Source organism: Coregonus clupeaformis, chromosome 37 (assembly GCF_020615455.1).
Source record: "Coregonus clupeaformis isolate EN_2021a chromosome 37, ASM2061545v1, whole genome shotgun sequence".
Lineage (NCBI taxonomy): Eukaryota > Metazoa > Chordata > Actinopteri > Salmoniformes > Salmonidae > Coregonus > Coregonus clupeaformis.
Window position 1 is genome coordinate 33,981,056 of NC_059228.1, and position 15,589 is coordinate 33,996,644.

General features: G+C 42.9%; 1 protein-coding gene across 17 annotated transcripts in view; it reads left to right on the plus strand.

Annotated features, from left to right (window-relative positions):
- LOC121536583 (peripheral plasma membrane protein CASK-like) overlaps positions 1 to 15,589 on the plus strand; it is a 218,932-nt gene that overhangs the window by 156,726 nt on the left and 46,617 nt on the right. For 7 of the 17 annotated variants that reach the window (XM_045211626.1, XM_045211630.1, XM_045211628.1 and 4 more), the window contains exons 7-12: positions 8,171 to 8,349; positions 8,459 to 8,581; positions 8,699 to 8,782; positions 8,897 to 8,996; positions 9,900 to 9,917; positions 11,783 to 11,904. In XM_045211626.1, coding sequence (XP_045067561.1) covers positions 8,171 to 8,349; positions 8,459 to 8,581; positions 8,699 to 8,782; positions 8,897 to 8,996; positions 9,900 to 9,917; positions 11,783 to 11,904 — 626 coding nt within the window. The remainder of the gene's footprint in view (positions 1 to 8,170; positions 8,350 to 8,458; positions 8,582 to 8,698; positions 8,783 to 8,896; positions 8,997 to 9,899; positions 9,918 to 11,782; positions 11,905 to 15,589) is intronic. The other 10 variants (XM_041843969.2, XM_041843971.2, XM_041843973.2 and 7 more) reach the window with 3 other exon arrangements.

Below are 15,589 nucleotides of genomic sequence, written 5' to 3' on the forward strand. Positions count from 1 at the left end.
ACAAGAAATAATTTTTTACAAAATACAGAAAACTTGAGCGTGCATAACTATTCACCCCCCCCAAAGTCAATACATTGTAGAGCCACCTTTTGCAGCAATTACAGCTGCAAGTCTCTTGCGGTATGTCTCTATAAGCTTGGCACATCTAGCCACTGGGATTTTTGCCCATTCTTCAAGGCAAAACTGCTCCAGCTCCTTCAAATTGGATGGGTTCCGCTGGTGTACAGCAATCTTTAAGTCTTTAAGTCATACCACAGATTCTCAATTGGATTGAGGTCTGGGCTTTGACTAGGCCATTCCAAGACATTTAAAACCACTTGAGTGTTGCTTTAGCAGTATGTTTAGGGTCATTGTCCTGCTGGAAGGTGAACCTCCGTCCCAGTCTCAAATCTCTGGAAGACTGAAAGGTTTCCCTCAAGAATTTCCCTGTATTTAGCGCCATCCATCATTCCTACAATTCTGACCAGTTTCCCAGTCCCTGCCGATGAAAAACATCCCCACAGCATGATGCTGCCACCACCATGCTTCACTGTGGGGATGGTGTTCTCGGGGTGATGAGACGTGGTGGGTTTGCATCAGACATAGCGTTTTCCTTGATGGCCAAAAAGCTCAATGTTAGTCTAGTCTGACCAGAGTACCTTCTTCCATATGTTTGGGGAGTCTCCCACATGCCTTTCGGCGAACACCAAACGTGTTTTCTTATTTCTTTCTTTAAGCAATTGCTTTTTTTCTGGCCACTCTTCCGTAAAGCCCAGCTCTGTGGAGTGTATGGTCTTAAAGTGGTCCTATGGACAGATACCCCAATCTACGCTGTGGAGCTTTGCAGCTCTTTCAGGGTTATCTTTGGTCTCTTTGTTGCCTCTCTGATTAATGCCCTCCTTGCCTGGTCCGTGAGTTTTGGTGGGCGGCCCTCTATTGGCAGGTTTGTTGTGGTGCCATATTCTTTCAATTTTTTAATAATGGATTTAATGGTGCTCGGTGGGATGTTCAAAGTTTCAGATATTTTTTTATAACCCAACCCTGATCTGTACTTCTCCACAACTTTGTCCCTGACCTGTTTGGAGAGATCCTTGGTCTTCATGGTGCCACTTGCTTGGTGGTGCCCCTTGCTTAGTGGTGTTGCAGACGCTGGGGCCTTTCAGAACAGGTGTATATACAGTGAGGGAAATAAGTATTTGATCCCCTACTGATTTTGTACATTTGCCCACTGACAAAGAAATGATCAGTCTATAATTTTAATGGTAGGTTTATTTGAACAGTGATAGACAGAATAACAACAAAAAAATCCAGAAAAAACGCATGTCAAAAATGTTATAAATTGATTTGCATTTTAATGAGGGAAATAAGTATTTGACCCCCTCTCAATCAGAAAGATTTCTGGCTCCCAGGTGTCTTTTATGCAGGTAACGAGCTTAGATTAGGAGCACACTCTTAAAGGGAGAGCTTGTTACCTGTATAAAAGACACCTGTCCACAGAAGCAATCAATCAATCAGATTCCAAACTCTCCACCATGGCCAAGACCAAAGAGCTCTCCAAGGATGTCAGGGACAAGATTGTAGACCTACACAAGGCTGGAATGGGCTACAAGACCATCGCCAAGCAGCTTGGTGAGAAGGTCCTCTGTAGCTCAGCTGGTAGAGCACGGCGCTTGTAACGCCAAGGTAGTGGGTTCGATCCCCGGGACCATACACCAAAAAAAATGAAAATGTATGCACGCATGACTGTAAGTCGCTTTGGATAAAAGTGTCTGCTAAATGGCATATTATCTTTATTATATTAAGGTGACAACAGTTGGTGCGATTATTCGCAAATGGAAGAAACACAAAATAACTGTCAATCTCCCTCGGCCTGGGGCTCCATGCAAGATATCACCTCGTGGAGTTGCAATGATCATGAGAACGGTGAGGAATCAGCCCAGAACTACACGGGAGGATCTTGTCAATGATCTCAAGGCAGCTGGGACCATAGTCACCAAGAAAACAATTGGTAACACACTACGCCGTGAAGGACTGAAATCCTGCAGCGCCTGCAAGGTCCCCCTGCTCAAGAAAGCACATATACAGGGCCGTCTGAAGTTTGACAATGAACATCTGAATGATTCAGAGGAGAACTGGGTGAAAGTGTTGTGGTCAGATGAGACCAAAATCGAGCTCTTTGGCATCAACTCAACTCGCCATGTTTGGAGGAGGAGGGATGCTGCCTATGACCCAAAGAACACCATCCCCACCGTCATACATGGAGGTGGAAACATTATGCTTTGGGGGTGTTTTTCTGCTAAGGGGACAGGACAACTTCACCGCATCAAAGGGACAATGGACGGGGCCATGTACCGTCAAATATTGTGTGAGAACCTCCTTCCCTCAGCCAGGGCATTGAAAATGGGTCATTGATGGGTATTCCAGCATGACAATGACCCAAAACACCCAAGGCAACAAAGGAGTGGCTCAAGAAGAAGCACAGTAAGGTCCTGGAGTGGCCTAGCCAGTCTCCAGACCTTAATCCCATAGAAAATCTGTGGAGGGAGCTGAAGGTTCGAGTTGCCAAACGTCAGCCTCGAAACCTTAATGACTTGGAGAAGATCTGCAAAGAGGAGTGGAACAAAATCCCTCCTGAGATGTGTGTAAACCTGGTGGCCAACTACAAGAAACGTCTGACCTCTGTGATTGCCAACAAGGGTTTTGCCACCAAGTACTAAGTCATGTTTTGCAGAGGGGTCAAATACTTATTTCCCTAATTAAAATGCAAATCAATTTATAACATTTTTGACATGCATTTTTCTGGATTTTGTTGTTGTTATTCTGCCTCTCACTGTTCAAATAAACCTACCATTAAAATTATAGACTGATCATGTCTTTGTCAGTGGGCAAACGTACAAAATCAGGAGGGGATCAAATACTTTTTTTCCTCACTGTATACTGAGATCATGTGACAGATCATGTGACACTTAGATTGCACACAGGTGGACTTTATTTAACTAATTATGTGACTTCTGAAGGTAATTGGTTACACCAGATCTTATTTAGGGGCTTCATAGCAAAGGGGGTGAATACATATGCACGCACCACTTTTCCGTTATTTATTTTTTAGAATTTTTTGAAACAAGTTATTTTTTTCATTTCACTTCACCAATTTGGACTATTTTGTGTATGTCCATTGCATGAAATCCAAAAAAAAATCCATTTAAATTATAGGTTGTAATGCAACAAAATAGGAAAAACGCCAAGGGGGATGAATACTTTTGCAAAGCACTGTACAGATGTAGGATCTTAGTTGGATCACCCTTGGCATTTTTCCTATTTTGTTGCATTACAACCTGTAGTTTAAATTGATTCTTATTTGGATTTCATGTAATGGACATACACAAAATAGTCCAAACGTTCGTGCAATGCAGGAAATTTAAACTTGTAGTGTATTTGAGGTTTGAAAAGGCTTAAGTTTATAATTTCCACTTTGAAATTTCAGACTTGATTTTCCCTTACAAAGAATGTACCAAACCCCTACAAAAATTTCCATGAATTACAATCCACTTAATAATTTACATTTCCTGTTGCTTGTCACGGATTCCGCCGAGGCTGCTCCTTCTCCTTGTTCGGGCAGGCTTCGGCGTTCGTCGTCCCCGGAGTACTAGCTGCTACCGTTTGATGTTATCTATGTTTGTTTGGTTTTGTCTGATTAGTGCACCTGTTCTATATCACGTATTGATTATGTCACCTATAAGTTTCCTTTGGTGTTGTTTGTAGTTGTGTGTTGTTGTCCGCCTGTCCGTTGGTGATGTGCATTTGCTCTCGTATATTTAGAGTATTGACGCACTGTATGCGTAATCTCTTGTATTTTGTGTATATACGCACAGTATGTGTAATCGCTCGCCTCCGTTGTGTTGAGGCCCGTTATTTTGTATTGTCGTGTTCTTACAAGTAAAGTCTGTTGGACTAAGCTTCTGTGTCCTGCGCCTGACTCCAACACCACATCCACATCAGCCCTTGACATTGCTGCAGGATTATTTTCCTGCTGTAGAAAACTGGCTCAAGATCCCACACCTGTATGTTCCAATATCCACACTAGTATACCATTTAGATTGCATGGCCAGTTGTTTTGCTAGTGTGGAACATAGCATCTCACTTCTCGCTCTGCTTTCTCACAAACAGGAAGGATACAACTTTTATCTATGTAATCTGTACTTGCAAACTTGTACTTTTCATATTTTTTCTGCTGTTTATACAAACATTTCAGACATAGGACAGAGATAATCTAGGCCTTCATGGGTTTATTAATAATACAACCAAATAAATGGGAAATATTGACCCCATCTAATCGGACAAACTTTGGCTTTGGGGTGAACTATCTCTTCAATGTCCTTGCCACATGTACACTACCAGATGTATGAATGAATTGTTAGGTTAACATCACCTTTAAATTAGTGTTTTAAACAGCAGCCAAGATAAACATACAGTCGTGGTCAAAAGTTTTGAGAATGACACAAATACTAATTTTTACAAATTCTGCTGCCTCAGTTTTGATGATGGCAATTTGCATATACTCCAGAATGTCATGAAGAGTGATCAGATGAATTGCAATTAATTGCAAAGTCCCTCTTTGCCATGAAAATGAACTTAATCCCCAAAAAACATTTCCACTGCATTTCAGACCTGCCACAAAAGGACCAGCTGCCATTATGTCAGTGATTCTCGTGTTAACACAGGTGAGAGTGTTGACGAGGACAAGGCTGGAGATCACTCTGTCATGCTGATTGAGTTAGAATAACAGACTGGAAGCTTTAAAAGGAGGGTGGTGCTTGAAATCATTGTTCTTCCTGTGTTAACCATGGTTACCTGCAAGGAACACGTGCCGTCATCATTGCTTTACACAAAAAGGGCTTCACAGGCAAGGATATTGCTGCTAGTAAGATTGCACCTAAATCAACCATTTATCGGATCATCAAGAACTTCAAGGAGAGAGGTTCAATTGTTGTGAAGAAGGCGTCAGGGCGCCCAAGAAAGTTCAGCAAGCGCCAAGACCGTCTCCTAGAGTTGATTCAGCTGCTGGATCAGGGCACCACCAGTGCAGAGCTTGCTCAGGAATGGCAGCAGGCAGGTGTGAGTGCATCTGCATGCACAGTGAGGCGAAGACTTTTGGAGGATGGCCTGGTGTCAAGAAGGGCAGCAAAGAAGCCACTTCTCTCCAGGAAAAACATCAGGGACAGACTGATATTCTGCAAAGGGTACAGGGATTGGACTGCTGAGGACTGGAGTTAAGTCATTTTCTCTGATGAATACCCTTTCCGATTGTTTGGGGCATCCGGAAAACACCTTGTCCGGAGAAGACAAGGTGAGCGCTACCATCAGTCCTGTGTCATGCCAAAAGTAAAGCATCCTGAGACCATTCATGTGTGGGGTTGCTTCTCAGCCAAGGGAGTGGGCTCACTCACAATTTTGCCTAAGAAAACAGTCATGAATAAAGAATGGTACCAACACATCCTCCGAGAGCAACTTCTCCCAACCATACAAGAACAGTTTGGTGACGACCAATGCCTTTTCCAGCATGATGGAGCACCTTGCCATAAGGCAAAAGTGATAACTAAGTGGCTCGGGGAACAAAACATCGAAATTATGGGTCCATGGCCAGGAAACTCCCCAGACCTTAATCCCATTGAGAACTTGTGGTCGATCCTCAAGAGGCGGGTGGACAAACAAAAACCCATAAATTCTGACAAACTCCAAGCATTGATTATGCAAGAATGGGCTGCCATCAGTCAGGATGTGGCCCAGAAGTTAATTGACAGCATGCCAGGGCAGATTGCAGAGGTCTTGAAAAAGAAGGGTGAACACTGCAAATATTGACTCTTTGCATAAACTTAATGTAATTGTCAATAAAAGCCTTTGACACTTATGGAATGCTTGTAATTATACTTCAGTATACCATAGTAACATCTGACAAAAATATCTCATAACACTGAAGCAGCGAACTTTGTGAAGACCAATACTTGTGTCATTCTCAAAACCATTCACACTGACTCATATCAATGACATATCAGCTATCAGCTTTCTTCAGACAATGGTTTGACTAGGTGACCCAATAATCCAACTTCCTCTTACTAACCATGACTCTGTTGTTCCCTTCAAGCCATAAGACTGCTGAACAATTAATCAAATGGCCACCCGGACTATTTACATTGATACCCCCCTTTGTTTTTACACTGCTGCTACTCGCTGTTTATTATCTATGCATAGTCACTTTACCCCAACCTACATGTACAAATTACCTCGACTAACCTGTACCCCGCACATTGACTCAGTACCGGTACCCCCTGTATACATCCTACTTTTTATTTTATTTTTTACTTTAGTTTATTTAGTAAATATTTTCTTAACTCTATTTCTTGAACTGCATTGTCAGTTAAGGGCTTGTAAGTAAGCATTTCACGGTAAGGTCTACACCTGTTGTATTCGGCGCATGTGACAAATAAAATGTGATTTGATTTGTTTTGATGTGTTTTAACTTGAAGGTCGCTGGTTCGAATACCCGATGTGTCCTTGAGCAAGGCACGTAACCCTAATTTGCTCCAGAGGCGCCGTACTACTATGGCTGACGCTGTAAAACACATATCCAGTGTATTTGACAATAAAACATATTCAAAACATTTAAAAAGAAAGATCCAAACATCCATACATACACACACACACTCTCTCTCTGTCAGAAGAGTAGTAGAGAGTTGTAGTAAAATATGAATATCAACAATGTTCCAGTTTCCTGGGTAGGTAGTGGCTCAAGAAGCCAGAAGAGAGAACACTTCCTCTTTCATATTCAGAAAAACTCAGAAGTGATATTCTGTTCTGCACTTTCCCTACTCTGTGTGTGTATGCACCTGTATGCTCATTTATGTAAATATACAGTATGTGTATGAATGTGTGTTTATACAGTACCAGTCCAAAGTTTGGACAGATCTACTCATTCAAGAGTTTTTCTTAATTTTTACTATTTTCTACATAGTAGAATAATAGTGAAGACATCAAAACTATGAAATAACACATATGGAATCATGTAGTAACCAAAAAAGTGTTAAACAAATCAAAATATATTTTATATTTGAGATTCTTCAAATAGCCACCCTTTGCCTTGATGACAGCTTTGCACACTCTTGGCATTCTCTCAACAAGCTTCACCTGGAATGCTTTTCCAACAATCTTGAAGGAGTTCCCACATATGCTGAGCACTTGTTGGCTGCTTTTCCTTCACTCTGCGGTCCGACTCATCCCAAACCATCTCAATTGGGTTGAGTTCGGGGGATTGTGTAGGCCAGGTCGTCCATTGCTCATGTTTCTTGGCCCAAGCAGGTCTCTTCTTCTTATTGGTATTTTTAGTAGTGTTTTCTTTGCAGCCATTTGACCATGAAGGCCTGATTCACACAGTCCCCTCTGAACAGTTGATGTTGAGATTTGTCTGTTACTTGAACTCTGTGAAGCATTTATTTGGGCTGCAATTTCTGAGACTGGTAACGCTAATGAACTTATCCTCTGCAGCAGAGGTAACTCTGGGTCTTCCATTCCTGTGGCGGTCCTCATGAGAGCCAGTTTAATCATAGCGCTTGATGGTTTTTGCGACTGCACTTGAAGAAACTTTCAAAGTTCTTGAAATGTTCAGTGTTGACTGACCTTCGTGTCTTAAAGTAATGATGGACTGTCGTTTCTCTTTGCTTATTTGAGCTGTTCTTGCCATAGTATGGACTTGGTCTTTTACCAAATAGGGCTATCTTCTGTATAACCCCCCCCCTACCTTGTCACAACACAACTGATTGGCTCAAACGCATTAAGAAGGAAATAAATTCCACAAATTAACTTTTAAGAAGGCACACCTGTTAATTGAAATGCATTCCAGGTGACTACCTCATGAAGCTGGTTGAGAGAATGCCAAGAGTGTGCAAAGCTGTCATCAAGGCAAAGGGTGCTATTTGAAGAATCTCAAACATAAAATATATTTTGATTTGTTTAACACTTTTTTGGTTACTACATGATTCCATATGTGTTATTTCATAGTTTTGATGTCTTTACTATTATTTTACAATGTAAAAAAATTTACAAAATAAAGAAAAACCATTGAATGAGTAGGTGTGTCCAAACTTTTGACTGGTAGTGTATGTCTACCCCCTCTTTATTTCTCTCTCTCCCTTCCCAGGTCGTGTAGGCACGCCCCATTTCATGGCCCCAGAGGTGGTGAAGAGGGAGCCGTATGGTAAGCCTGTAGACGTGTGGGGCTGTGGAGTCATCCTCTTCATCCTGCTGTCTGGCTGCCTGCCTTTCTACGGCACCAAGGAACGCCTGTTCGAAGCCATCTGCAGGGGCAAATACAAGGTAGTAGTTGATTTACGAAACGCCAATAACTGCTCTGTGTGTCTATGGTAGTATTATCCTTACCCTGAAAGCATCCATGTGTGCTTTTTACTCTGTGTGTGTGTGTCTCCAGTTGAACCCAAGGCAGTGGGGACATATCTCAGAGAGTGCTAAGGACCTGGTGAGACGGATGCTCATGCTGGACCCTGCAGAGAGAATCACTGTCTACGAGGCACTCAACCACCCCTGGCTCAAGGTACAAACACACACACAAAACCCACACACACGCACAAACACACATAATGACTTCTTGGGGTAGTGAAAGGCTAGTAAAGTGAGAGTGTGTGTGTGTGTGTGTGTGTGTGTTGATCAGGAGAGAGACCGTTATGCCTATAAGATCCACCTGCTAGAGACGGTGGAACAGCTGAGGAAGTTCAACGCCAGGAGAAAGCTCAAGGTAAGCTCCCCAAATTCTACTTTCCTTTTCTAGTTGGAATTAGAATATGAGTGTTATTGTTTTGGAACGTTTGGTGCTAACATGGAGGATGATTTGTCTACCTGTCTGTCTCAGGGAGCCGTACTGGCAGCAGTCTCCAGTCACAAGTTTAACTCTTTCTACGGAGACCCACCAGAGGAGATGCCTGACTTCTCTGAAGACCCCACATCCTCAGGTAGGAGGAACACACACACACTGTCACACACACACACTGACACACATACACATACATAAAAAAACACACATCTACACACACCAACACACACACACACACACACACACACACACACACACACACACACCAACACAGACACACCCATGACAACAAAGCTGTTACCACAGTGAGGTGAAAATCCAGATACACTACTATCATTCATTCAGGAAGAGGCAGACGTGCGTGTGTCTGCGTGCGTGTGTCTGCGTGCGTGTGTGTGCGCGTGTGTGTGTGCGTGCGTGTGTGTGTGTGCATGTGGGTGGGTCACAATATCTACCACTCTGGGTTCCTGTGTTCTATGTGGTTTTGTCTTTTTCAAGGTGTTGTTTTCAGTCATAACTCTTACACATGCTTCTCAAACTTCAGTCCTGGAGAGCTACTATACTGGGCTGGCGGGCTTTTGTTCCAGCCCATCAGTAACACACCTGATTTAAAAAATCAATAAATCATTTTCTAGACTGAAGAACATGATTAGTTGATCATTTCAATAAGGTGTGTTACTGCAGGAGTGGAGACTCTGACCTCTGACACAGTACTGCTGTTCTTTTTGTTGGATGAACAAGTCAATTCAGCATCTCAGAAATCTTTGGATAGTCTGTACTGTTTACTCAGAGAATGTTTCATGGAATGTTTTCAGGGAATGTTTTCAGGGAATGTTTCAGAGAATGTTTTCAGGGAATGTTTTCAGGGAATATTTTCAGGGAATGTTTTCAGGGAATGTTTCAGGGAATGTTTTCAGGGAATGTTTCAGCCACGATTCCAGTTATTCTTTACCATTTTTGTGTCCATGTAGTCCCTATATGAGAATGAAATATAAACTGTAATGTGATTGTGTTGTTTGTGTTAATGCTGCCGTCCTGATAGGACTACTAGCAGCAGAACGTAGGTATCCCTCCTCTAGATATATACTGCTCTGTGTGTGTGTTCTGTATCTGTCTGTGTTGTCCCTAGTTCTCTAGCAGTCATCTCTTAGATAGTTCTCTAGCAGTCAACTCTTAGATAATTCTCTAGCAGTCAACTCTTAGATAGTTCTCTAGCAGTCAACTCTTAGATAGTTCTCTAGCAGTCATATCTTACATAGTTCTCTAGCAGTCAACTCTTAGATAATTCTCTAGCAGTCAACTCTTAGATAGTTCTCTAGCAGTCAACTCTTAGATAGTTCTCTAGCAGTCAACTCTTAGATAGTTCTCTAGCAGTCATATCTTACATAGTTCTCTAGCAGTCAACTCTTAGATAGTTCTCTAGCAGTCAACTCTTAGATAGTTCTCTAGCAGTCAACTCTTAGATAATTCTCTAGCAGTCAACTTTTAGATAGTTCTCTAGCAGTCAACTCTTAGATAGTTCTCTAGCAGTCAACTCTTAGATAGTTCTCTAGCAGTCAACTCTTAGATAGTTCTCCAGCAGTCAACTCTTAGATAGTTATCCAGCAGTCAACTCTTAGATAGTTCTCCAGCAGTCAACTCTTAGATAGTTATCTAGCAGTCATCTCTTAGATAGTTCTCTAGCAGTCAACTCTTAGATAATTCTCTAGCAGTCAACTCTTAGATAGTTCTCTAGCAGTCAACTCTTAGATAGTTCTCTAGCAGTCATATCTTACATAGTTCTCTAGCAGTCAACTCTTAGATAATTCTCTAGCAGTCAACTCTTAGATAGTTCTCTAGCAGTCAACTCTTAGATAGTTCTCTAGCAGTCAACTCTTAGATAGTTCTCTAGCAGTCATATCTTACATAGTTCTCTAGCAGTCAACTCTTAGATAGTTCTCTAGCAGTCAACTCTTAGATAGTTCTCTAGCAGTCAACTCTTAGATAATTCTCTAGCAGTCAACTTTTAGATAGTTCTCTAGCAGTCAACTCTTAGATAGTTCTCTAGCAGTCAACTCTTAGATAGTTCTCTAGCAGTCAACTCTTAGATAGTTCTCCAGCAGTCAACTCTTAGATAGTTATCCAGCAGTCAACTCTTAGATAGTTCTCCAGCAGTCAACTCTTAGATAGTTATCTAGCAGTCAACTCTTAGATAGTTCTCTAGCAGTCAACGCTTAGATAGTTCTCCAGCAGTCAACGCTTAGATAGTTATCCAGCAGTCAACGCTTAGATAGTTCTCCAGCAGTCAACTCTTAGATAGTTCTCCAGCAGTCAACTCTTAGATAGTTATCTAGCAGTCAACTCTTAGATAGTTATCTAGCAGTCAACTCTTAGATCGTTATCTAGCAGTCAACTCTTAGATAGTTCTCCAGCAGTCAACTCTTAGATAGTTCTCCAGCAGTCAACGCTTAGATAGTTATCCAGCAGTCAACTCTTAGATAGTTATCTAGCAGTCAACTCTTAGATAGTTCTCCAGCAGTCAACTCTTAGATAGTTCTCCAGCAGTCAACGCTTAGATAGTTATCCAGCAGTCAACTCTTAGATAGTTATCTAGCAGTCAACTCTTAGATAGTTCTCCAGCAGTCAACTCTTAGATAGTTCTCCAGCAGTCAACTCTTAGATAGTTCTCTAGCAGTCAATGCTTAGATGGTTCTCTAGCAGTCAATTCTTAGATAGTTATCTAGCAGTCAACTCTTAGATAGTTCTCTAGCAGTCAACTCTTAGATAGTTCTCTAGCAGTCAACTCTTAGATCCTGCCTACAGTATGTGCTTTGTGATTGTACATTTGCTATTTCATATTCATTGTATTCTCTTTTATGCTACTATTGTGTTGCATACATAACTGACTGTGTGTGTGTGTGTGGGTGTGTGTGTGTGTGTGTACAGGGGCTGTGTCTCAGGTTCTGGACAGCCTGGAGGAGATCCATGCGTTGACAGACTGCAGTGAGAAAGATATGGACTTCCTACACAGTGTCTTCCAGGACGAGCATCTACACACACTACTAGACGTGAGTAGCACACACACACACACACACACACACACACACACACACACACACACACACACACACACACACACACAGTATATGCATGCTACTTGAGTGGACTGCATACACCGATACACCCACACAACACACACCCAAACCTCCAAACGAGCTTCAATGCCATACAACACTCCTTCAGTAGCCTCCAACTGCTCTTAAACACTAGTAAAACTAAATGCATGCTCTTCAATCGAACGCTGCTGGCACCCGCCCACCCGACTAGAATCACTACTCTCGACGGGTCTGACCTAGAGTATGTGGACAACTACAAATACCTAGGTGTCTGGTTAGACTGTAAACTCTCCTTCCAGACTCGCATTAAGAATCTCCAATCCAAAGTTAAATCTAGAATCGGCTTCCTATTTCGCAACAAAGCCTCCTTCACTCATGCTGCCAAGCATGCCCTCGTAAAACTGACTATCCTACCGATCCTTGACTTCAGCGATGTCATCTACAAAATAGCCTCCAACACTCTACTCAGCAAATTGGATGTAGTCTATCACAGTGCCATCCGTTTTGTCTCCAAAGCCCCATACACTACCCACCACTGTGACCTGTACGCTCTTGTTGGCTGGTCCTCACTACATGTTCGTCGTCAAACCCACTGGCTCCAGGCCATTCTATAAATCACTGCTAGGCAAATCCCCGCCTTATCTTAGCTCATTGGTCACCATAGCAGCACCCACCCGTAGTCTGCGCTCCAGCAGGTATATCTCACTGGTCATCCCCAAAGCCAACACCTCCTTTGGCCACCATTCCTTCCAGTTCTCTGCTGCCAATGACTGGAACTAATTGCAAAAATCTCTGAAGCTGGAGACTCTTATCTCCCTCACTAACTTTAAGCATCAGTTGTCAGAGCACCTTACCGATCACTGCACCTGTACACAGCCCATCTGAAATTAGCCCACCCAACTACCTCATCCCTATATTGTTATTTATTTTGCTCTTTTGCACCCCATTATCTCTATTTGCACATAATCTCTTGCACATCTAGCATTCCAGTGTTAATACTAATTGTAATTATTTTGCACTATAGCCTATTTATTGCCTTACCTCCATAACTTGCTACATTTGCACACACTGTATATATACACTGCTCAAAAAAATAAAGGGAACACTTAAACAACACAATGTAACTCCAAGTCAATCACACTTCTGTGAAATCAAACTGTCCACTTAGGAAGCAACACTGATTGACAATAAATGTAACATGCTGTTCTGCAAATGGAATAGACAACAGGTGGAAATTATAGGCAATTAGCAAGACACCCCCAATAAAGAAGTGGTTCTGCAGGTGGTGACCACAGACCACTTCTCAGTTCCTATGCTTCCTGGCTGATGTTTTGGTCACTTTTGAATGCTGGCGGTGCTTTCACTCTAGTGGTAGCATGAGACGGAGTCTACAACCCACACAAGTGGCTCAGGTAGTGCAGCTCATCCAGGATGGCACATCAATGCGAGCTGTGGCAAGAAGGTTTGCTGTGTCTGTCAGCGTAGTGTCCAGAGCATGGAGGCGCTACCAGGAGACAGGCCAGTACATCAGGAGACGTGGAGGAGGCCGTAGGAGGGCAACAACCCAGCAGCAGGACCGCTACCTCCGCCTTTGTGCAAGGGGGAGCAGGAGGAGCACTGCCAGAGCCCTGCAAAATGACCTCCAGCAGGCCACAAATGTGCATGTGTCTGCTCAAACGGTCAGAAACAGACTCCATGAGGGTGGTATGAGGGCCCGACGTCCACAGGTGGGGGTTGTGCTTACAGCCCAACACCGTGCAGGACGTTTGGCATTTGCCAGAGAACACCAAGATTGGCAAATTCGCCACTGGCGCCCTGTGCTCTTCACAGATGAAAGCAGGTTCACACTGAACACATGTGACAGACGTGACAGAGTCTGGAGACGCCGTGGAGAACGTTCTGCTGACTGCAACATCCTCCAGCATGACCGGTTTGGCGGTGGGTCAGTCATGGTGTGGGGTGGCATTTCTTTGGGGAGCCGCACAGCCCTCCATGTGCTCGCCAGAGGTAGCCTGACTGCCATTAGGTACCGAGATGAGATTCTCAGACCCCTTGTGAGACCATATGCTGGTGCGGTTGGCCCTGGGTTCCTCCTAATGCAAGACAATGCTAGACCTCGTGTGGCTGGAGTGTGTCAGCAGTTCCTGCAAGAGGAAGGCATTGATGCTATGGACTGGCCCGCCCGTTCCCCAGACCTGAATCCAATTGAGCACATCTGGGACATCATGTCTCGCTCCATCCACCAATGCCACGTTGCACCACAGACTGTCCAGGACTTGGTGGATGCTTTAGTCCAGGTCTGGGAGGAGATCCCTTAGGAGACCATCCGCCACCTCATCAAGAGCATGCCCAGACGTTGTAGGTAGGTCATACAGGCACGTGGAGGCCACACACACTACTGAGCCTCATTTTGACTTGTTTTAAGGTCATTACATCAGTTGGATCAGCCTGTAGTGTGGTTTTCCACTTTAATTTTGAGGGTGACTCCATATCCAGACCTCCATGGGTTGATAAATTTGATTTCCATTGATAATTTTTGTGTGATTTTGATGTCAGCACATTCAACTATGTAAAGAAAAAAAGTATTTAATAAGATTATTTCATTCATTCAGATCTAGGATGTGTTGTTTAAGTGTTCCCTTTATTTTTTTGAGCAGTGTATTTTCTGTTGTATTTTTTGACTTTATGTTTTTTTACCCCATATGTAACTCTGTGTTGTTGTTTTTATCGCACTGCTTTGCTTTATCTTGGCCAGGTCGCAGTTGTAAATGAGAACTTGTTCTCAACTGGCTTACCTGGTTAAATAAAGGTGAAATAAAATAAAAATAAAACACCCCTACACAACTCACACAGAATGAGACAAACATACTAAGACAGAAATACTAGTCTGGCCACTAAAATCGAAGTCAGAAAGAAAGTCTCCCTTGCGAAAGAGAAAAAATAAATAGTGTTGTTTCTGTCATTAGATGCCTCTCCATCTGTCATTAGATGCCTCTCCATCTGTCATTAGATGCCTCTCCATCTGTCATTAGATGCCTCTCCATCTGTCATTAGATGCCTCTCCATCTGTCATTAGATGCCTCTCCATCTGTCATTAGATGCCTCTCTATCTGTCATTAGATGCCTCTCCATCTGTCATTAGATGCCTCTCTATCTGTCATTAGATGCCTCTCCATCTGTCATTAGATGCCTCTCCATCTGTCATTAGATGCCTCTCCATCTGTCATTAGATGCCTCTCTATCTGTCATTAGATGCCTCTCAATCTGTCATTAGATGCCTCTCTATCTGTCATTAGATGCCTCTCCATCTGTCATTAGATACCTCTCCATCTGTCATTAGATACCTCTCTATCTGTCATTAGATACCTCTCTATCTGTCATTAGATACCTCTCTATCTGTCATTAGATGCCTCTATCTGTCATTAGATACCTCTCTATCTGTCATTAGATACCTCTCTATATGCACCATGTGTGCTGTGACTGGATGAGTAGTCATGACCCTCCTCATACCTATACTGGCAGAGTGGAGTTGACCTGTAGGTCAGACACTCAGAGACTTTAACAGCTGACTCCAATGGCTCTGTCTGCCTCTGCCTCTGCCTCTGTCTGCCTCTGCCTCTGTCTGCTTCTGTCTATG